Source organism: Lissotriton vulgaris, chromosome 5 (assembly GCF_964263255.1).
Source record: "Lissotriton vulgaris chromosome 5, aLisVul1.2, whole genome shotgun sequence".
Lineage (NCBI taxonomy): Eukaryota > Metazoa > Chordata > Amphibia > Caudata > Salamandridae > Lissotriton > Lissotriton vulgaris.
Genome location: NC_141693.1, coordinates 305,016,099 through 305,037,895, shown reverse-complemented (window position 1 = coordinate 305,037,895; position 21,797 = coordinate 305,016,099). Strand labels below are relative to the sequence as shown.

General features: G+C 44.8%; 1 protein-coding gene across 2 annotated transcripts in view; it reads left to right on the top strand.

The window, feature by feature from the left end:
- Window positions 1–21,797, top strand: part of CFAP74 (cilia and flagella associated protein 74) — a 1,279,283-nt gene that overhangs the window by 1,169,503 nt on the left and 87,983 nt on the right. For both annotated transcript variants that reach the window (XM_086921531.1, XM_086921532.1), the window contains exons 37-38: window positions 3,448–3,568; window positions 3,835–3,962. In XM_086921531.1, the coding sequence (XP_086777657.1) occupies window positions 3,448–3,568; window positions 3,835–3,962 (249 nt within the window). The remainder of the gene's footprint in view (window positions 1–3,447; window positions 3,569–3,834; window positions 3,963–21,797) is intronic.

Here is a 21,797-nt window from a genome sequence, read left to right as displayed (position 1 = left end):
TTCTATGAATTTCTGAGGTTTCTTTTATGTAAAGTAAATTATTATTAACAGACTTAACTATAAAGTCACTTTAACCTTTGTGCTTGTCAGTGTATTTCGGAGGTTTGTTTTAACATGAAATAACAATATAAACAAATGTCAGTATAACTTAGGCAGACCTACTGTCTTTGTGAAAGAGTCAAAATATAAAAAGTTAGTTTGTCGGATTTAGCAAGTGGTCAGTACATCAATCTATACAAGTAAACCTATTAGATTTGTCAAAAAGTCATCACAGTAATTTATCATTAACAAAATTCTAAAGTAAGCCTTATAAATACATACACAGCAATGCAAAATAATTATTTTAACAAATGTATTTTAAATAAAGCATTTTTATTCCAAACAATTATGAATGTATGTTTGAGCCCTCCTTTACCACTCTCAGAGGCCACAAAATGCAACCGTAGAATCAGCTACAATGGGTCCTGGCACTCCAGCTGAAGAGCATACATATCCAGCTCAGAGTGCTTAAAAAACATGGTACGCTCTCCTGGGTTCGTGCATTCTGTATCTCCAGAGATTTACTGTATTTTAAACTGTAGACACCACAACCACACTTTTTAGGAAAAAAAACTCATACAGTGCATTATGGGTCACTCCCAGGAGGAACAGTGAGTATATATTAGTGGCCTCACTGTTTCAATAGTAAAACAGCAAGGCAGCTTTACTTTTTTTATATATACTCTTTTCTTCAACTTCAGACCCAGGTCTCGGGGGATAGGGAATTCCTACCCAGCCCCTATATGTTTTTGATTTTTTATCCAGGATACTTGGACTGAATCCCCAAATCCTAAAGTGTCTGACAAACATCAATGTTGGGGGGGCAGAAAAGAACAGCCCCCATACCTGGCGTAAGAATGCGCTGGGGACATAGTAGCTTTTGCTCTCTAGACCTAAGATTGCGGGTTGGGATGTAGGGCTGCAGCTCGTTTTGCAGGTAGCATGGGAAACTTCCATGTAAAGACTTATGGACCGGACATAGAGAGAGGGTATTTTCTCCTATGGGAAGCCAGTGTAAGGCTCTTAGCGTAGGTTCAGTAGGAGAGCGAGATGGTAGGTTACAAACCAAGCAGGCAGCTGTGCTCTGTATAACCTGAAGCTTAGTAAAAAGGCCTTCATTTATTGCAACCTTTAGGGTGTTTCCATAATTCAGGCCACTCACAATGAGTGTCTGGGTGAGTGATTTCCTGGTCTGCAAAGGTAGCCATTCAAAGGATTTCCTACGCATATGTATCAAGCCAAAGCATGATCCAGAGATTCAGTTCACAAGTTCTTTCATGGACAAGTTCTCATCGATTAGGACGCCAATGTTTTTGACTAGTTTTTTTAAATAGGAGTAGGCCCCAGTTCCATGGGCCACCAATCATTTAACCAAAAAGAGTGAGCTTTCCTAAAAAGCAGAATCTCCATCTTATCAGAGTTCAGTTGCAGGTAGTTAGCTGACACTCAAGAGACAATATTACCGAAGGTGCGTTAAGTTGTTCGTGGCAAGATGAAAGATTTCAGAAAATTGGATTATTTAATGCCTGCATTCTCAAATCTACCCAAAGGCTACCCGCTATCGAACAAGAAATTTCTAGATGGGTAGCAGTGACGACCACCTACTTCCACACAGAAGTGTGGCAACCAATTTCAGGGATAGTTACAGCACATTATACAAGTAGTATGGTGACTTTATCAGTGCTCTATGCAGGAGTGTCTGATAGATATTTGCCATACACCCACTTGCAGGAACTGTCACACCTTTACACATTACTGCTGCTTGGTTCCATAGAGGACAGAGATATAGCCGTGGGACAAGCAGTTCCTCGGTATATTTTTGTATGGGACAAGGTTTGCTATTTTATACCACCTTACGCAATGTCAATGACTTCTTTGTCACACTGGTTGCTATTCTGATTCAAGCATGAGAAGCTATGAAAGATCCAATGCTGGTGAAGAAAATACATACTTACCTGTAACTTCTTTTCATTGGCATTGCTTTATCTATCTATCAAAGTCTTCAGTAGAGAGAGCTGGGCCTGGCCATCTACGTTTTTTGGGTAATGTATTATGTGACAGTGAAATTGGTGTTCAAGGGGAATTTGTGTCACTTGGCATTGGTTGATAGTTCAACTAGTTACAACCCATACAGGTTCATGCCATTGAGCCAGGTTTGGACATGTTGTTTTCTGAGGGAGTAACAAGAATTCTGGTTTGGTGGGGTTAAGTTTCATGTTGGTGCTGAACATCCAGGTCTTGAGAAGGTGCAAGCAGTATTTGAGGCGCTGGATGTCTGGGGCAAAGGGAACATTCAGACATATTTACATGTTGTTGGCACACGTATACATTTTGATGTGGTCATCAGTGAGTAGAGCCAAAGGAGATTCCTGGTAAAGGTTGAAGATGGCAAAATGGAACTCAAGGGAACTGGAGGTGGCCTTATGAAAAACTGATTGGATAGTTATGAGGGGATCCAATAAAAGACATTTCCTGTGAATCCGATTCAAGAAGACATTAAATGTCTTTTACGGACTCGCTCACTAGTCTTGGGGCTCACTTTGGCAGATTCGATCTTGTGAAGCCCACCTTTTCAATTGTTATCGCAGTGCAAAAAAAATGACTTCCTGGAACTGTGTATTATGGTCTGTCTCTGCTGATTTACTAATGTTGTCTAAAGAGAGTTCCCTGAACAGAAATCAGTAACTGTTTCAAGTTATGAAAACACAACACTATTTAATAATTCACATTGAACCTGATGATAAGCAAAGCATAATGCTTTTTAGATTGCAAATGGTGGTGTTGAATCAGCATTAGGCATACCTAGATATGCATAAAACCAAACGGCTCTGTGGGATCGTTGGACTGTTGATTTTTATGTATCTAGAAAAACCTATCTGTCCAATTAACTGATGAGGGGTCTTTGAACTATTACATGGACATTACTAGATAATTTGCAGACTAGATTGGTATGCCAGATGCATGAGAAGAATCTACACCTTTGGCTTCTTATTTCTTGAAACCTGTAGTCTTACATCTTGCACCGAGAGAGCAGGCATGCTAATGAAACAACTGGATATGTGGATATATTATTACCAAGTGATGTTAGGAGTCTACCAGGTTTTGTATTGTTCTGCTGTACAGGACATGTTGACTGTATGATTTTCCATTTGTGGAGACATTTGTGAGGTATACATTATTACCGTGGTATAATTCACATTTTGTAAGGTGTACGGATGCCCCATTGGAGGGGATTTGCTTCACTATAAAAATATATGATGATGGCAGTACAGCAGAAGTTAGCTGGTGGCTGTCGATTCCATGGCATAAAAAAGATGATACATTACAGAGAAAATAAACTATGATTCATTTTAATGAAGCAAGGTGACCTGACCACACCACTCACCAATGTTTCCCTTTTGTTTGTAGGAAGTAGTCCACATGATCCGTCTGAAAGGTGCTGCCAGAAACCACATCATGTTCCTGGAGGGAGGAGATCCCATTGACGTGTCAGTGGAGTCCCTCGCTAACTTACCTACCAATGAAGGAGGTACCTACCATCTATTCTGTATGGAATAGTATTAGCATCAGGGTCTTACTCCTGTTTGATTCAGAGTTCCATTGCAGAGAAAATATCACATTAAAAGCAAATAAATAAGCAATTTACATGTTGCATTTATGTGAGATCACCAAGGTGCTCTTGGCATTCGGCCCCTTTTGTCCAATGTACAACATGGAAAGAGTATACCTTTTAGAAACAGTACTAAAATGCTTTCACCATGATTAAATTAATGCTGTAGCCTTCGTCCTTTTTAGAACCTGAATTGACGGTGCACCCTGTAGTCTTGAGCTTGCATTGTATCCAGACAGAAACAGAGCGCAGACCAGCAGTGAGGGAACTGCACGTCGGTTGCATAAGGACAACACAACAGAGCGGAAAGAAGGTAGATGCTAAGCATTGTAGGCACTTATTTAACAAATTCAAATGTTACCTTAGGATTTAGGGTGCATGTAAATTCTCCTATTGTCCTTATAAAGATTGGAAAACTCCAGCATTTTTGTGATCTGAAATTGCACTGCCTATTGGTTTCTAGGACAATGAACAGCTAGTAAAATAGCTCATGAGGTTAAAGCAGTGAGAATAGACATTGTTGAGACCTGCAAGATATAGGTTTGAATACTGCCACCTCATAATCTTACCCATTCAGCGTCTATAAAATCAGTGTTTTTTAGTTAAGAAACCGTAATGCTTGTTCTCCTTTGGGGAATCTCCATTGAAATCTTTATCACTGCACTGTCACGCCTATATGTGTGATCCCTATACACATCTACTATCTGGAACTCTCTAGCAAAACCAGTTAAGAATAACACCCAACATTCTCTCATTTAGAAAAAGACTTACGACCTTCTCATTCACACGACAACTGACTAGAAGATACACTAGACTGCCATCTACCTCCTCCACATGCCCCCCTGCATGATTCTGGCTGATACGGAACAATTTTCCCTTAGCCAAAAGCTCTACTGTAGCAGACTCACCTCTCATAGATTTGATTTTCTATATCTATCAGATATTTCCCTCTACCCATGTACTACTCATCTTGTCTTTCCTCACTCTTCAACTTCTATTCCTCACCCGTCAACCCTTTCGTTCTCTTCAGATTGTGTTAATTTGATGTTCCTGCAGAAGTTAACTCTTACAAGGCCAGTCAATTAACTGAGATTTTATATTTATTTAAGATAAGGAACAGAGAATAGGGAAGATTGTCTGCATAAACAAAGGATCTGTCTCTAACAGCCAGTTTCTAACCCTCAACATTCCAGCTTCAATGCAATACTCCAAATTATTGAATGTGACTGTACCACAGTTCCATGTAAGCACATTTTCCAATATGCAGTACTGTGTTTTACTTACCAAACATCCCAATTTTCAGTGAAGCCATCGTGTAGCTGGGGAACTCGTTTTCACCAGTGTCCAGCACATGCTTTTAGAATGGCTGCCCTGATCAATTGTACTGGTAGTAATGGACCTGGCCAGTACGGTGGCATATCTGTGTAGCGCAGTGTAAAAGCAGACCAAGACAAATGAGATGCCTTATAATGTCAGGATTTATTCAGAGTCAAAGGAATATATGTTTTCAAAATAAACAAGGTAAGTCAGGGAGAAGTAGTTCAAACCCAAGCTAAACAGGGGAGTTCTGGGAGATGTAGTTCGAGTCCAAAGCAAAATATGGAGGTAGGAATACAACTTGGTCCCACTCTGTTCTCCTCCTCAGGTTTTCACCCAAAACGGAGTTCCCCGGTCTTCAGGCTTGACAGACCTCCTCGGATACCGTGAAACAAAACAGAAACAAGAACTCTTGTCAGATATGGGGTTTTACGCGTTATAGCTGCGCAGGAAGCAAGTGAAGTGGGGGGGAAGCTCTTCACCAGAACCTTCACCAGTGTGCGTGCAGTTCTTTAAACGGACGTTTTGTGCCCCGTCCTCTATGCACAGTGTCAACACCAATTATTCGGTTCCACCCGGTTTCCCCCTCCTTTCCCGTCCTCCGGTCCCCGACCCCCAAGAGAGTTGAAGTTTGTCTCGTACCTTGTGCAGCCACGACCCCCGGTGGCCGTGGCTGGCGTACGCGCGTTGCCAGGTAGGGTCTGGCTGCCCTTCTGTTCCGGCGCTCAGCTCCTCGGCATCGCAGGCGGCTTTGGCTGTTGTTGTCCTCTTCCCGGCGTCAGGCTCCGTCCCTCCGTTCTCCGACGGTGAAACGAAGAAGGTACTCACCGGTGTCTCCTCTTGGCTTCCGATCCGTGGTCCCGATGTACGACGACGTTCTTCCTCGGCGTCTACCTTATTTAGAACGCTGGAACCACGTGACTCCCCCAGCGGAGTGTCCCAGGCATAGGACTTAAAGGGGCCGCAGTCTTCATTGTCGTTCTGCAAACACAGAATGGGAGAGCAATGAGGGGAAAAGTGCCCCGAGGGGGCATCCACAGAGTCTGTATTGTCACAATCTGCTAATGCAGTTATGCACTCACATGTAGTATAGTGGTACATGTAGTATGTTGCCTTAGGGTGGTACGGCCTGCTGTAGAGGTGACTTATTTATACTTCATGCAGTGTCTGCAAGCAGGGCACACAGGCTGTGTGCCATGTCATGTTTTCACTTTTATCTGCACCAAGACACACCGCCTGCAGTGGCAGTTTGCATGAGCTTGGTGAGGGGTCTCTTAGAGTGGCACAATTCTTTGGGAACTCTCTTTAGTACCGCAGGCTGTAGGTACTGGGAGTACCATTCACCAGGGGCTTACAAAGGGTTCTAAAGGTATTGCCGGTTGGGGGAAACAATTGCACAGTTTTGGCAACGAGACCTGGTTATCTGGAACTCAGTGCACTTCCAGTCAAAATCACATCCAATACCAGGCAGAAAGTGGGGGGTGACCCTGTCAAAAAGGGCACTTTCCTAAGGTCAGCACTTTTGCGCACTGGAGTTTCCAAGGCGATACCACTCCTGCCCAGAGTTCTCAAGAAGATCAGGAATGACCGGGCCGAAGTAATTCTTGTGGCTCTGTATTTGGCACGGAAAGTATGGTATCCTGAGCTCTTGAGCATGACCATCGGCCCTCCAGTCAGGTTGCCTCTTTGAAAGGATCTACTGTTGCAGTGCAGGGGAGGGTCCTGCTGCCAGGGGTGTCTCCACCTTTGGAGCGACAGAGCGTCGCCCCACTTAAAATCATCCCATAACCCCAGAGATAAAAAATATAATGGTAATTTGTTACCATTTAATTTTTCATCCTCTGTCCCGAACAGAGGTCAAGACTGCAGCAGGCTGTTACTAAGTGACAACAGCAGGGAGGCGGGTGGGCTGTTTAAAGTGTGCATGTCTTTTTGGATGGTCGGCTTGCGACTTCCAGCCACACATGCGCACTTTAAACATTTGTCTTAAGACCGCTAGTTTGGAGCAAGTGCAGGTCTCCGGTGTGCTGTGAAGTGCCGAGTGAGGCTGCTCCCTCCAATCAGGACACTGCTCCAAAATTGCATGCGTACAGTGCCAGTATTGGTGAAGGGAGTTGCAGTATCCAGTTCCTGTAAGAAGAGGCCTGGAGGGGAGGACGTCGTGTTTGTCTTCGGGTAGGTGTTTTTTATATTATGTTTGCATCCGCCCCCACCCTCACCCTGTAGATGCCAGCCGCCACTGACTTCACCCAAAACTAGGCACTCCCCACCTTCATGCGTGAAGATTGAGCGGTGACAGTTGTCAACTTTCGACCTTCCTCCACAGTCTGGTTTTTTTTTTAAAAAATGTATTGTTTTTTTACCCCATTTTATGCAAGGAAAGCAGAGTTCAAACATACATGTTAAATAAATCCAGCATTTACAGTAAAAAAAAACAAAGCAGCAAAAAACACATAGCATGTGAAAACGCAATGATACAGCAAACAGCAAATAAGAATACTGTAGCTTACAAACACATAGAAAGAAAGCGAAAAAAAGAAAACCCCATCTAGACAGAGTTCCAAATAAGGCGAGTTCCATTAAATCCATTTAGTTATAGGAGCCCAATCTTAGCTCCTATGGCCCTCTTTTTTCTGCCTTTAGTCTTGTGCATAGCCAAGTCCAAATTATACATTGCTAATAGCCGCGCGTGCCAGCTAAAAAAAGATGGAGGATCGGGACTGATCCAATCGTTCGTGATGCATGCACGTGCTACAGCCATACAGATAAATACAAAATATTTCCTGGTCTTAGACCTTGTATAAACAGATGTATCGGAGGTAACAACTATCAAAACCAATTCCCCGGTTATAGTTATTGGTAGACCCATTATTAACCCTAAAAATTGTTCAACAGAGGAAAATAATTCAGCTAATTTGGGACAAGAAAAAAACATATGCACAGTGTTAGCAGCAAACTGACCACATCTATTACATTTAGTCCCCGCGGTAGTACCCCATTTCGATATCTTCCTATGAGTAAAATACTAATCATATAAGGCCATATAATGCTGCTTACGCATCCTCCCTGTCATCAAGATGCGATTCGCTAAGCTTAGTATTCCACAATATTAACTCTCTCTATGCTTAGCTTCGTTGCCCACCTATTTTGACAATTGTCAGGATCATCTGGGAGTGCTGAAATAAGATAAGAGTAAAATTGCCCTATCAATGTTTTCCTCGCCATGCTCTCAATAAAGGAAAATTTCCTCAGTTGGTGTTCCATCGGAAGGCCTAACGTGTTAAGATAACTACGGATTTGTAGAAACTTAAAAAAATCGTGTTTAGGCAAACCAAACTTACTTTGCAACTCAGTGAACGATGCTAGGTGTCCATCTTGCAGTAAGTCGCCTAAACACTGGATTACTTTGGAGCACCACCTGTTAGCAATTTGGTCCCGAAAGATAAAGGGTAGTATATCTGGTGCTGCAAAGGGAGTATAAAAGGGGGTGGTGATGAACAGAGTGTCTGAATTGAGCAGACCACTCTTACCCAGTCCAAAGATCAGGGCTTGATCCATCACCGTTATTTATTATTTTATTATTTATTTAGGATTCAAGCAAACCGGGCCGAAGACGGCTGTAATGCCAGAAACCGGTCCCCGGGAGCTTGTTTCCTTCCCAGTATAAGAATTGGCTTTTGTAGTTTGGTTTGCCCTGTTCCCATCATGCACTGGGACAGGAACAGACTAATTTGCATACAGCCAGGTTCTGAAACTGGGATGGTGCAGTGAGCTAAAAAACGGTGTTGGATCTAGCCCTGATCTCTTGACTGGGTGAGAGCTTTCTGCTTAATTCAGAGACTCTGTCCCTCACCCCCCTTTGTTGTAAATATTTTTGTCCACCCTAAGCGTGGAAGGGTATTCTCAGATGTGAGACCCTTGCTCATTGCACCATCAGGATTCAAGCAAACCGGGCCGAAGACGGCTGTAATGCCAGAAACCGGTCCCCGGGAGCTTGTTTCCTTCCCAGTGTAAGAATTGGCTTTTGTAGTTTGGTTTGCCCTGTTCCCATCATGCACTGGGACAGGAACAGACTAATTTGCATACAGCCAGGTTCTGAAACTGGGATGGTGCAGTGAGCTAAAAAACGGTGTTGGATCTAGCCCTGATCTCTTGACTGGGTGAGAGCTTTCTGCTTAATTCAGAGACTCTGTCCCTCACCACCCCTTGTTGTAAATATTTTTGTCCACCCTAAGCGTGGAAGGGTATTCTCAGATGTGAGACCCTTGCTCATTGCACCATCAGGATTCAAGCACACCGGGCCGAAGACGGCTGTAATGCCAGAAACCGGTCCCCGGGAGCTTGTTTCCTTCCCAGTGTAAGAATTGGCTTTTGTAGTTTGGTTTGCCCTGTTCCCATCATGCACTGGGACAGGAACAGACTAATTTGCGTACAGCCAGGTTCTGAAACTGGGATGGTGCAGTGAGCTAAAAAACGGTGTTGGATCTAGCCCTGATCTCTTGACTGGGTGAGAGCTTTCTGCTTAATTCAGAGACTCTGTCCCTCACCACCCCTTGTTGTAAATATTTTTGTCCACCCTAAGCGTGGAAGGGTATTCTCAGATGTGAGACCCTTGCTCATTGCACCATCAGGATTCAAGCAAACCGGGCCGAAGACGGCTGTAATGCCAGAAACCTGTCCCCGGGAGCTTGTTTCCTTCCCAGTGTAAGAATTGGCTTTTGTAGTTTGGTTTGCCCTGTTCCCATCATGCACTGGGACAGGAACAGACTAATTTGCATACAGCCAGGTTCTGAAACTGGGATGGTGCAGTGAGCTAAAAAACGGTGTTGGATCTAGCCCTGATCTCTTGACTGGGAGAGAGCTTTCTGCTTAATTCAGAGACTCTGTCCCTCACCACCCCTTGTTGTAAATATTTTTGTCCACCCTAAGCGTGGAAGGGTATTCTCAGATGTGAGACCCTTGCTCATTGCACCATCAGGATTCAAGCAAACCGGGCCGAAGACGGCTGTAATGCCAGAAACCGGTCCCCGGGAGCTTGTTTCCTTCCCAGTGTAAGAATTGGCTTTTGTAGTTTGGTTTGCCCTGTTCCCATCATGCACTGGGACAGGAACAGACTAATTTGCATACAGCCAGGTTCTGAAACTGGGATGGTGCAGTGAGCTAAAAAACGGTGTTGGATCTAGCCCTGATCTCTTGACTGGGTGAGAGCTTTCTGCTTAATTCAGAGACTCTGTCCCTCACCACCCCTTGTTGTAAATATGCAAAGGGAGTATAGGCATTGATCTTTGGGACCCCCAATTGACGCTTAAGAAGTCTCCATACTGTATGGGCTGCTTTCAGAATTTTAAATTTAGTTTTTTTAAAGTAGCTGGGTTCTACAATTTTGATCAAACTACCTCTAATCGCCTCCCCGAACCTAAATTCATAAATTGAAGGAGCATGGCAAGGCAAGATTCGGGCCCTATTCCCCACTACCAACGGGCTAATAAATTGCAGTGCAGCCGCCAGATAATAAAACATAAAATACGGTATACCCCAACCACCACGATCTTTCGTCAGGATCATCTTTTTATATGTCCTTCTTGGCCACTTGTATCCCCATAAAAATCTAGAGGAGATCCTCTCTAATTTCTTGAAGCAACTAGCAGGGAATTTGAGCAGAATCGTTCGAAACATATATAAAAGCTTAGGTAGTACCATCATTTTTAAGACATTTGATCTCCCATACAGAGATAGATGCAGGGGATCTAATCTCTCCAGCGTTGAATTTACTTTAACCAAGACAGAATTCATATTTAACTCTGGGATGTTGGAGACTGGGAGTGAGATTTTGATTCCTAAATAGGTGACCTCTGAGACAGTAGTGACATTTGCGGGAGGATCCTCACCAACATAAAGAATCTGGGTCTTGGAGATATTTAAGTTATAACCCGAGAAGGATCCAAACTGAGTTGCTAGTTCATCAATAGCTGGCACCGCACTGCGGATATCCGTAGTAACAACTACAATATCATCCGCGTAAGCGAGAGCTCTGTAATCTGTTTGACAACTATGAACGGGTTTGATGTTCTCAGCCTGATTCAACTTATTTAAAAAAAGATCTATGTATAAGGCAAATAGAAGCGGGGAGCACGGACACCCTTGCTGTGTTCCACGAAAAATTTAAAAAGAAACGGACTCCTGGCCGGCTAGATGGATAGAAGCAGTTGGGGAGACGTAAAGAACTTTCAATGCCAGGAGCATCTTAGGGCCAAATCCCTTCACTCTTAACAAATCCCACAAATATGGCCAGGCAACCCTGTTGAATGCCTTTTCGGCATCCAACAGGGTTACCCCCCATTGTAAGCTTAGTTGCCTGTGCCCAATCCACAAGCGCAATCAAGCGTCAAACATGAACAGTTGTGTCACGTTCAGGAATGAATCTGTGCAGAAATTCCGAGACAAGAGATGAGATTATGCCAGATAGCCGTGATGCTAAAATCTTCAAATAGATTTTGCTGTCGGCATTAATAAGCGAGATGGGCCGGTAAGAAGAGGGCAACAAAGGTGGTTTGTCATTTTTTAAAAAGACTATAATTGTGGAGTTCCGCCAGGAGAGTGGTGCATTTCCCTTCTGTGCTTCGAGAAAAACTAGCATCAAGTCTTCCTTCAGAAGGTGCCTAAAAATCCTAAAAAGTTCAAGGGGGATGCCATCAGGGCCCACCAATCGCCAGTGATAGTATGGCTACCTCAACTTCTTCCCATGTAATGTCTCTGTCTAACTCTTCAGACTGATCAGGTGTTAGTGTTGAAGTTTCAATATCGGCGCTAAAGTCCGATAAAGTTTCTTCAGCACAGCATGCTAATTCCTCCTTATATAATTTTGCTGTAATTTTTACAAAAAACTTCTAGAACTTCTTCTGGTTTATTATGAATTTGCCCTGTCTCGTCCTGAATACTGTCTATCCTTTTAGCAACCTCCTTCTGACGTATCCTTTTTGGCCAATATACAGCCCGAATTTTCTCCCACCTCATAAACCTCTGATCTGTATACTGCAGTTTGTGCAGCTAGCTTTGTAGCATAGTTCTCATACAGCCTTGATTTTTGAACAGCTAAGTCCGCCAGAATTTGATCAGTGTCCTGACCAGAGATAACGGCCACCATAAGTTTAGTTTTTTATATCTTGAAGTTTCTTTGTCTCAACCGCTAGTGCTTCTCATATTTTCCGTTGGTTATTGAGTAGCTTAATGTTTCTCCCCGTACCCATGACTTAAAAGCATCCCAGACCACATGAGCAGAAGCGGATCCACGATTAATGCTAAAGAATTCTACGATCCATTTCCCCATTTGTTCGACGTAGAGTGGATCAGCTAGTAATTTACGCTCAAAAGTCCAGGCCCTAAAAGGAGTACTAAAACTAATATCTAATTCTAAAGTAATGGGGTTATGATCAGAGATTATTTTAGGGAGAATATCAAACCTGGAATTCTTGACGTATCCGGAAGAAACAAAAAATAGTCTAATCATACGTGTTTCTGGTGAAGAGCGGAATAGAAAGTGCTCTTGGAGTTCCCAGTCCTTTCACGTGCCCTACATCAACTAACCCTAATTCTTTCATTATCCCTCTGGTGGCATTTGTTTTTCTTTCCTTGATAGATGAAGTTACTAGTTATGTCCACCTCCCCATCCAAGTGGAGGTTAAAATCTCCACATAAAATTAAAGGAGAAGGCCAGGCCGCAAGTTCAATGCTAAGATGATTCAACATGTCTGGGTCATCTAGGTTAGAGACGTAAATTGCGCAAATGGTCCAAGAAAGACCTTCCAAAGAGAGCTCACAGATCACCCATTACCAAAAGAATCTTCTTTTACCTGTTTACAGGTCCCCCAGCCAAATCTTTTCAATATAGCCTCACCTCTTGTTGTTGTACCTTGCCATGTACATCCCACTAATTCCATGCCCAGATCTTTAAACCATCGCCTGTTGTTCCATACGATATGGGTTTTCTGTAGACCCAATAAGTCCACCCTCATAGAATTAAGAATTTGGGCCATTATCCCTCTTTTCTTTCTGTCATTCAGCCCACAAATGTTCCAGGAGCAAGTCTAGAATATACCCATGGTCACAAACCGAGTATTTTACAAAGATTAATACATAATACCTAACCGCGACAGTTAACACAGCTAAAACAGTATTTTAGAAAGATTAATACATAATTCCTAATCTTGACAGTTAACACAGCTAAAACAGGATATGCAATTAGAGAACCTTTATTTATCAAATTCTGGCTGTTATTTGCACTCAAAAACATAGCTCTGCTATTCCTTGCCCCACTACCCCCCAACCTCAACCCGACCAACCTACCCCAAAAACCACCCTCACCCACCCAAATGAGGCAGAGGGACTGGATAGTCCTCTTTAGTGATGAGGAGAAAGGCTGCATGCACTTCGCCGGTCACCTCTGTCCTCCTGGCATAGAAGAAAAGTGAAAACGCAATAAAAGATTTTATCTATATAGTGCTCTTAACTCATATTACCGCCCTGGATTGTGCCTAGAAAATCCTTAGCAGAAATCTCAGACATAAAGAATTGCGTTTTCTCCTTATAAATTCTTTTAAGCTTGGAGGGACTGAGTAGATATGCCTGTGCCCCTTTGGCGTGAAACAATGGTATAAGTTGGCGCAAATGCCATCTCTGCTGTACCGTAGCCTGGCAATAGTCTGGGCGTACAAAAATTTCAACCCCCTTCAACTCTCTCTTACGGTCAGGCCTTGCTAAATCATACAAAGCTTCCCGTGACAAAAAATTGTTTAAAAAAATTAATATCGCTCTAGGTTTTGCATCTGACGCCCTGGTACCATTCCGGTTTTGGAAAGGGAATCGGTGCACCCTCTGTAATTCCACTTCCCATTTCCATTGGGACAGTTCAGGGAAAGCTTCTGAAAACAGACTGATGACAAATTGGCGAATATCGCTTCCTCCAATCCCTTCTGGGATACCCAGGACTCGCAGGTTGTTTCTCCTGGATCGATTCTCAAGGTCGATTAACTTCCAGTTAATGTCTTCTCGAAGAGTGTTCAGAGAGGAGATATCCGTTTTCTGCTGCACCATTTTGTCTTCGATTGAGGAGATTCTACCTTCTGCCTCCCCAATCCTAACTGCCATTTCATTACAGGTCTTAACAACTCAACGCACCGTATTTTGGAGCTTACGAACCGCCCCTTGCCTCCGCAAGCTCTCCGCCTTCGTCTCCTCACGATGCTACATAATGGCTTGATAAATAAATAGTGGCTAAAGTGATCTCACTCTCTATATGCCCTTCCGGGCATATAAATGCATGGCCACTCCTGACCCTGGTTGTTTCATCATCTTCTAGTTCCGCTGCAGAGTGACCCTATGTAGGGGATCCATCGTTCTCAAAGCCTTCTCTGGGAAGGGGATTAGGCAAATCTCTTACTTCTTTGGCTTTGCACACAGTGCTCCTTTCCTCCCCCGTTAACAAGCTGTTTTCATCTTCCTCCAGAGGCACTGAGCTTTTCAGGCTTGTCAGACTTCTGTCGTCTGGCCAGTCCCCCTCCACACTTTCAATATCGGAAGCATTAGAGAGATCTGACGTAGAATAAAACTTACTGGCTGAGTCAACAGAATCCTCGTCAATAGTTGCTTCGGTAGTTGTTTCACTCATAGCCCCAGCACCTTGAGAGGGTTTATCTAATTTTGCACGGGTCCCAGTGGTTACTGAGGTCTTCTGGATGCTAGATGCACAGCCTGCTTTTCCTGTGGTTGGCAGATGGGATACAACCTTTCCAACGCAGCCCCTGCAGTGACATCTACAGCAACGCCATTAGCCATGACATCAACAGTAATAGTGGCAATATCTTCCCCATTTACTTCTAGAGCCACTAGTTCTTTTGTGAAGTCAGAAGAGTCAGCCATTAATAACAATTCAGTTTTATCCATAGGTGTTGGCTCAGAATTAGTTCTGGTATTATCACTCTGCAGAGTATTCTCTTCAACCAAAGCATGAGTCTTACCTTTAGGCTGAGTTCTTTTTTTAAATATCCCAGGGATTTTAACAGTGCCCCCAGCCTCCTCCTCCATTCTGGTGGGGGCCAGAGAAATAGGTGTAGCTCCTTGCACATGGTTTGAGGCACACCGAGCGCTACCACCAGCGTCCCCACTTCCCGCACCAGGAATCGGTGAACCCGCAGAAGCTCCTCCTGTGGTGGCGGCGGCCGCCCGGGTCTTCGACCCCTTCGCTGCACTGCTGGCATTCTTGGGCGCCATCGATGTAGCTTGCGTCCAGTCCGGGTCTTTAGGACAGCCCACCTACTGATCCAGAGCCGCCGCTCCCACCACTCGAGAGCCGGCAGCGAGCCTCCGCCGTCCGCGACACCCCGCGAGAGGCCAGACGTGGAAAGAAAAGCTCCGACCACAGCGGTGAAAGCGGACCCAATCCAGGAGCTTAGACAGATACCCCGGGTGTTGTAATACTCTAACACAGGGATTGAAAAAAGATTTTCAGAAGCGGTGTGCGATCATGGCAATAGTTATTCCTCCACTTCCACAGCGCTCAGAAACTGCCAGAGAGGATGAGAGTGATTAGTGGCTAAGGGCACACATCGCCTGCCTCACTCGGACACAGCTGTGTCCGTCATCTTGCATCAGTCTCCTCCACAGTCTGTAATGTTATTCTGGCAGCCAGAGTCACTCCACCAAGCCCCTATGCACCAGCCATTGGGATAGGTTTGTGTCATGGTGTGCTTCCCATACCGTTGACCAAATGTCTGCACCTTTATCCAAGGTTCTCTTCTTTGCATTGTCTTGGGCCCAGCAGGTCTCTGCTCTGGGCACAGTTATAGGTTATCTTAAGTCACCTGTTGTGGCTAGGTTCCTTACAGGCTTCCAGCATATAGTTCCCCCCATGCCATTCATCATTCCTCTGTGGGACCTTAACCTGGTACTCACCTTTCCCATGTGCGCACCGTTTGAGTCTCTACACACTGCCCTCTTAGGCTTCTGACAATAAAAAACTTCTTTTTTTAGTGGCCATCACATTGGCCAGGAGGGTCAGTAAATTGCAAACGCTCTCTGTATTCCCTCCTTATGCCACCTTCTAAGTGGACAAGCTGGTTCTTCTTTCCAAAGGTTGTGACTTCCATTTAGGCCAGAACATCACACTGACTACCTTCTTTGCTTCACTTCATCACTCTAACAAAGGGAAGAGACTCCTCTATCTGGATCCGAAAAAGAGCATTTTCGTTCTACCCTGACCGCTCAGAAGAATTCTGGGTTGACTATCAACTCTTCATGAGTACACAGTAGCTAAAAAAGTGAAGGTGGTGCAGAAACGTACCATCTCAAGATGAATTGTTCTATGCATTACGAACTGCTATGCATTGGCCAAGAAGAAACCCCCTGAAGGCTCGCGGGCTCACTCCATCAGAGCCAAGGCTGCGACCGCTGCCTTAGTGCACGGCGTCCCAGTCCTGGACATCTGTCAGTTAGCAATGTGGGCCTTACTGCACATGTTCACCATACACTACTGCCTGGATAGTCAGGTCTGTTGTGCCAGGCAAATAACACAAGTAGTCAGTTCTCATCGTAGCTCCGCGCTCCTGGCATGGAAAGTCACTAAAGTAACTAATGTCAGTGCGCTGGATTGGCCCCTATATAGGTACTGCTCACATTACTTCCGGCGCGAATGCCACTGACACAGAGCCAAACAACGGTGGGCAGGGGTACTGCCTGAAAATCTACCAGATCCAGTCTTGAGACCTTGGGATATTCTAATGTAAGGAATCTGCGGCTGGATAACGTCTCTACCAGATAAGGTGTTACGGGAGGTAAGTAACTTTATCTTCAGTACCTTTGGGCAGGGAGTCCAAGCGAAATTGACACCTTAGGTAAATGTGTGTCCTTTTCTGCTTTATAGACTTTTTACTATTTGAATGCTGTGTGCTGTTTGGGTCGATATACAAAATGCCTTGTGGGATATGGCGAACAAAGTTTTGCTAACTTCAAGAGTTCTTTTGCACAGATATTGAATGAGGTTCAGGATGCAGCCAAGTATGTCAAGTAAACCGCCCTTAGTATTGTGTACATTGTGGCCTGTGCTGTGAACACCATTGTGGTTTTCCAACAATAGACCTGATTTGAGAAACCACCATCTGTTTGCTCTAGGGATTTCTATACTTCTTTGATGTGCATGTCCTTAAAAGGTCATGTTTTTTCTGGGGGAAAAGGCAGATTCCTGCTGGAGTACTTCAGAGAGAAATTCGACTGTGGCTACTTTCCCTGGCTTAACAGTATCCCCACCATTTCAGGAAATTCGGGTGCTCTTCCAGACCCTACCCTAATGGCAGAGGCAGCCCTCAAAGCCAACTGATCAGCCTGCTTAGTCCATTTGTAGAACCAAGAGCTGCATTAGTTTCTCCCTAGACCAGTCATTTGGGGCCGGTAGGGAGCAGAGTTAGCTTCATTCATCCATCTTGCATCAGACAGTGGGTCTTTCAAGTTGGTAATGCTCCTCCTCTCTTATCCCTGCCAATTCCTCCAGTTGCGCGGAGATATTGGCTTTTCTCACCGAGGGTGTGATTGTGTCTGTAATAGAGATAGAGGTGGGCACAGCTGTTAATCCTGTAACTTCCTGGTCCCCAAGAACAGGGGTGTGAGTAAGCATGGGCGGAAAATGCGTTCCGCTCGCGGATTTTGGGGATTTTCGGTAAATTCGCAATCCGCGAACGCTCGCGAATTTACCGAAAATCCGCAAATTCGCACGCAGCGGATTTTTTTTTCTTGGTGATACAATTTTGCGGCGTGCGTTGTAAGTTCGCAATTGCGAACATGTAGGTGCGGCGGGCAGCAACAATCTCGCACTCGCAAAATTACAAAAATTGCAATTCTGCACAAGAAATCCACTAGCAAGCAGCATAGACCTTCTGAAAATGATGATTTTTATCAGAATAACTCCTCAGGTTGACATTTGCCTGCACTTTTTTGGATTTGAGGCTTTTGACTTTCTTTGGATCACTTTTGGATTAGAAATCAACTTTCACAAGTAAGCTTGTTTGGGGCATTACAGTTGCTGTAATGCTGTTCTGCAGAAAAACGAGTTTTGCAAAAGTGAAAGCATTCAGCAGGTGCAAAAGTTCAAATTCGTCATTAGTAACCTTTCCCTGTAGTGCTTCCTGACTGAGGCCCCTCCAGAGTTCAGTTGCTAGTTGCAACAATTGTATGACCCTGCTCTGACCCTCACAGCAGGCTCATAGAATAGCTACAAGTAGGCCACAAAGGTCCTGGAAAAAAAAATTGCGCTGCAACAGAAAGAAAATTACAGATAAGGAAGCAGGTGCCAGACTGGAATTTTAAAACAGTGACACATTAATAAATCAACCCCAAATTAATTCATGTCAGTTGAAGCAGGGCAGGTGTGCTTGCTTTTCCCCCCCATAATCTACAGTGATGATGAACCAGAGGGTGGCATTGATGTACCAGAGGGTGGCATGGGTGAAACAGAGGGTGGCAGGGGTGAAACAGAGGGTGCTGGGAACCTTTGATGATGAACCAGACGTAGAAACAACATAATCGCGACCGTTGCGAGCCGACATGTAAGTTTGCAATTGCGAACTGGTACAAAACCCTCGCGAACTGGCAGAAATCCTTGCGAACACAAAAACAAACAAATCCGCAAATTCCCAGTTCAGTTGCTAGTTGCAACAATTGTATGACCCTGCTCTGACCCTCACAGCAGGCTCATAGAGTAGCTACAAGTAGGCCACAAAGGTCCTGGAATAACAAATTGCACTGCAACAGAAAGCAAATTACAGATAAGGAAGCAGGTGCCAGACTGGAATTTTAAAACAGTGACACATTAATAAATCAACCCCAAATTAATTCATTTCAGTTGAAGCAGGACAGGTGTGCTTGCTTTTTCCCCCCATAATCTACAGTGATGATGAACCAGAGGGTGGCATTGATGTACCAGAGGGTGGCATGGGTGAAACAGAGGGTGGCAGGGGTGAAACAGAGGGTGCTGGGAACCTGTGATGATGAACCAGACAAAGAAACAACATAATCGCGACTGTTGCGAGCCGACATGTAAGTTCACAATTGCGAACTGGTACAAAACCCTCGCGAACTGGCAAAAATCCTTGCGAACACAAAAAAAAAAAATCCGCAAATTCGTGAGAATTCGCGGATTTTGCGGATTGCGAGTTCGCAAATTCGCAAAATTTGCGAACGCCAGATTCGCAAAATTCGCCCATGCTTAGGTGTGAGCCCTATCTTGGACCTCAGGCTGCTAAATATTTTCCTTAGGAATGACAAGCTCAAAATGATGCTTTTGGCCCACGTTCTGTCAGCCTTGAAGCCCGGAGATTAGATGGTGTACTTGGACTCGCAGGACATGTACTTTTATGTACTGAACCCACAGTGCCACTGGTGATACTTCACGTTTGCGGTAATGGTGGAGCAGTATCAATTCACCAACCTTCCATTCAGTGTTTCCTCACCCATGTGTTCACAAAGGTGGTGTCGGTGGTCGCAGTCTATTTTACCATGTTAGGAGCACATGTATACTAGTACCTCTCCACAGCTGTTTCAAGGCTGTCTACCATGGCTTTTTATTCAACGTAAGGAAGTCCCACCATCATCCTGTATGGTGGATCTAATTCATATTGGCCATCTTGGACACAGGGACTCAGATGGCTGCATTCCTTTGAGCACCCCCTCATCTCAACATTCTACCTACTGCAGGAACTGGCCAGTTTGCCAGTTCCTGCAGTAGGTCCCTCAGCAAGGATTCACCTGGCTGGCACTGCCTGGGTCTTTCCCCAGTACCACTGTGGTGTTGGAGGCCCTCTGAAGGTTGAATAATTCTTTATTCTCGTTGACCCCCTTGTGTTTAATCTGTTTGACACGTATATTGTGTTGTCATCTACCAGTATCATAAATGTGTCAAGCATAGGCCCCCAGATCTGCAATCTTGGCTGTTATAAGTGCTGCAGGTGTCACTGGTCACGTGGTGTCACAATAACCTAGGTGAGCTATATTTTTCAGGGTCATTACCTTTTTTACAACTGATCCCCAAAAACGTTTTTACTTCTTCCTTTATGTTGTTGCAACACAGGACAGTTGCAGTTAGTCATGGCTCCTACTTCAGCGGTGCCCTTCCACCTCACCTCCTGTTGGACTATGCTCTGTATTCCCATGCCCAATTAGTGCTGTGGTTTTTTTAATGAGCTGAAGCACAATACCAGATGCCATCTTGGGTCTCAGCAGGTATGGAAGTTGAGTCCGTTGCTGCTGCTTCTACTATAGTCAAAGCAGGGTGCAATGGAGTGTGTCACCCAGACCATTTAGGGCTCTATCGGTTCCAGGTCATGAAGGTGCCCCCTATTCCGCCCCGTAAGCAGCTTCAATGTAAGAGCTACACCAAATTCTCATACAATCATGTCCTTCTGGGAGCCCAGCAAGTTCTGCCCTACTGATGGTGGTGAACTTCATAGTTGTATGTAACAATAGGTCGAGAGAATGACTAATGTCCTTGTGCCTCATGCATAAGAATGCTTTGCAGTGCCACTAGGGAAAGAGAGGCTTATGTTTTTCAAGGCACTCAAGTTAGAAGACCTCTTCCAGGTGACCAACAAAGATGAAGCTGATTCCTTGTTCCTCTTGCAATGTTGAGCTGTAGCCTAGTTATTGTAAGGAGTAGAAAAAGAACCACAAGAAGGGCAAAAAAGACTACAGTAGTATTGTCGGGTTTCCAAAATCCAAGTTCTCCGTATTGCAGTTCTTTAAGACATGGTATCTCTTCAGGCCAGAGGCTCCAACACTCCTTTGCAAGATGGCATATCTCCTTTGGATCTCTTCTCTACACCGGGGATCTCCAAATGCCCAAGTTATGCAAACAGATGGTGGTTTCTCAGGCCCCAAGTGGAAGCATTTTTAATTCCTTGGTTGGGGATATTTGTGAAATCTGATAGAGACTTCTAGGTGCAGATTCCTTATGTTTGAATTTCCCAGGTGTCAGGCAGGATCCGGAAAGTTTTGCTGACAATACCCCTTGCGCACAACGTCTGGTGGCTCCATTCGGCTCCAAGTGATGCCGTCAGGATCGGTAGCCTTGGTTATGACGTCGCAGGGCCTATATAGGTGCCACCCAGGGGCACGGACGTCAGTTGTTTTTTTCCCGTGCCAGTTAAGCACCGATCCGGGAAGAGCTACCCTCTGTCGCTTTTTGGCAGGCTTTGTTTGTTGAACTGTTTGAAATTTGACTTTGTGTGCGAGGGATGTCTTTGAGGAAAACAGGTTTCAATGATGTCGATTACCGATTTCCACCGTGTATGTCTTGTCTCGAGGGCGACCACGATACGAAGTTGTGTTTAGACTGTCAGGCGTTGGACCCAAAGACCTTGAGGGAGCGAGCGATGAAGTTGCTCGCGCCCCGTCAGTCGACACCGTCAAGCAAGACTCCGAGGAGGTCACGCTCCCTGAGACCTAAGTTCTCTTTCTCCCATTCCAGACACTTGGGGAAGAGGCACAAGAAGAAGAAGAAGTCCAAGCAGACTTCGACTTCACCTTAACTGGCGTCTGTCGTCGAGAAAGGTAAGGAGCACCTACGCTCTAGGCACGGTTCCGCAGAGCCAGAGTCGACTTCGTTCCTCCCCCTCTTTCCAGGAACCAGAGCAATTCCCACTCAAAAAAGAGTTTTATGAGGCCATGCGCCACGTATTTGAGCGGAACGGCTCCGCAGGCGAGTCTTCGGGCCCCGTGGGGTCGAAAGGAGCCCCATTGGGTTAGACACTGTCGGCTCCGGCCACAATGCCGATGGGGCTTCAGTGATCCAATC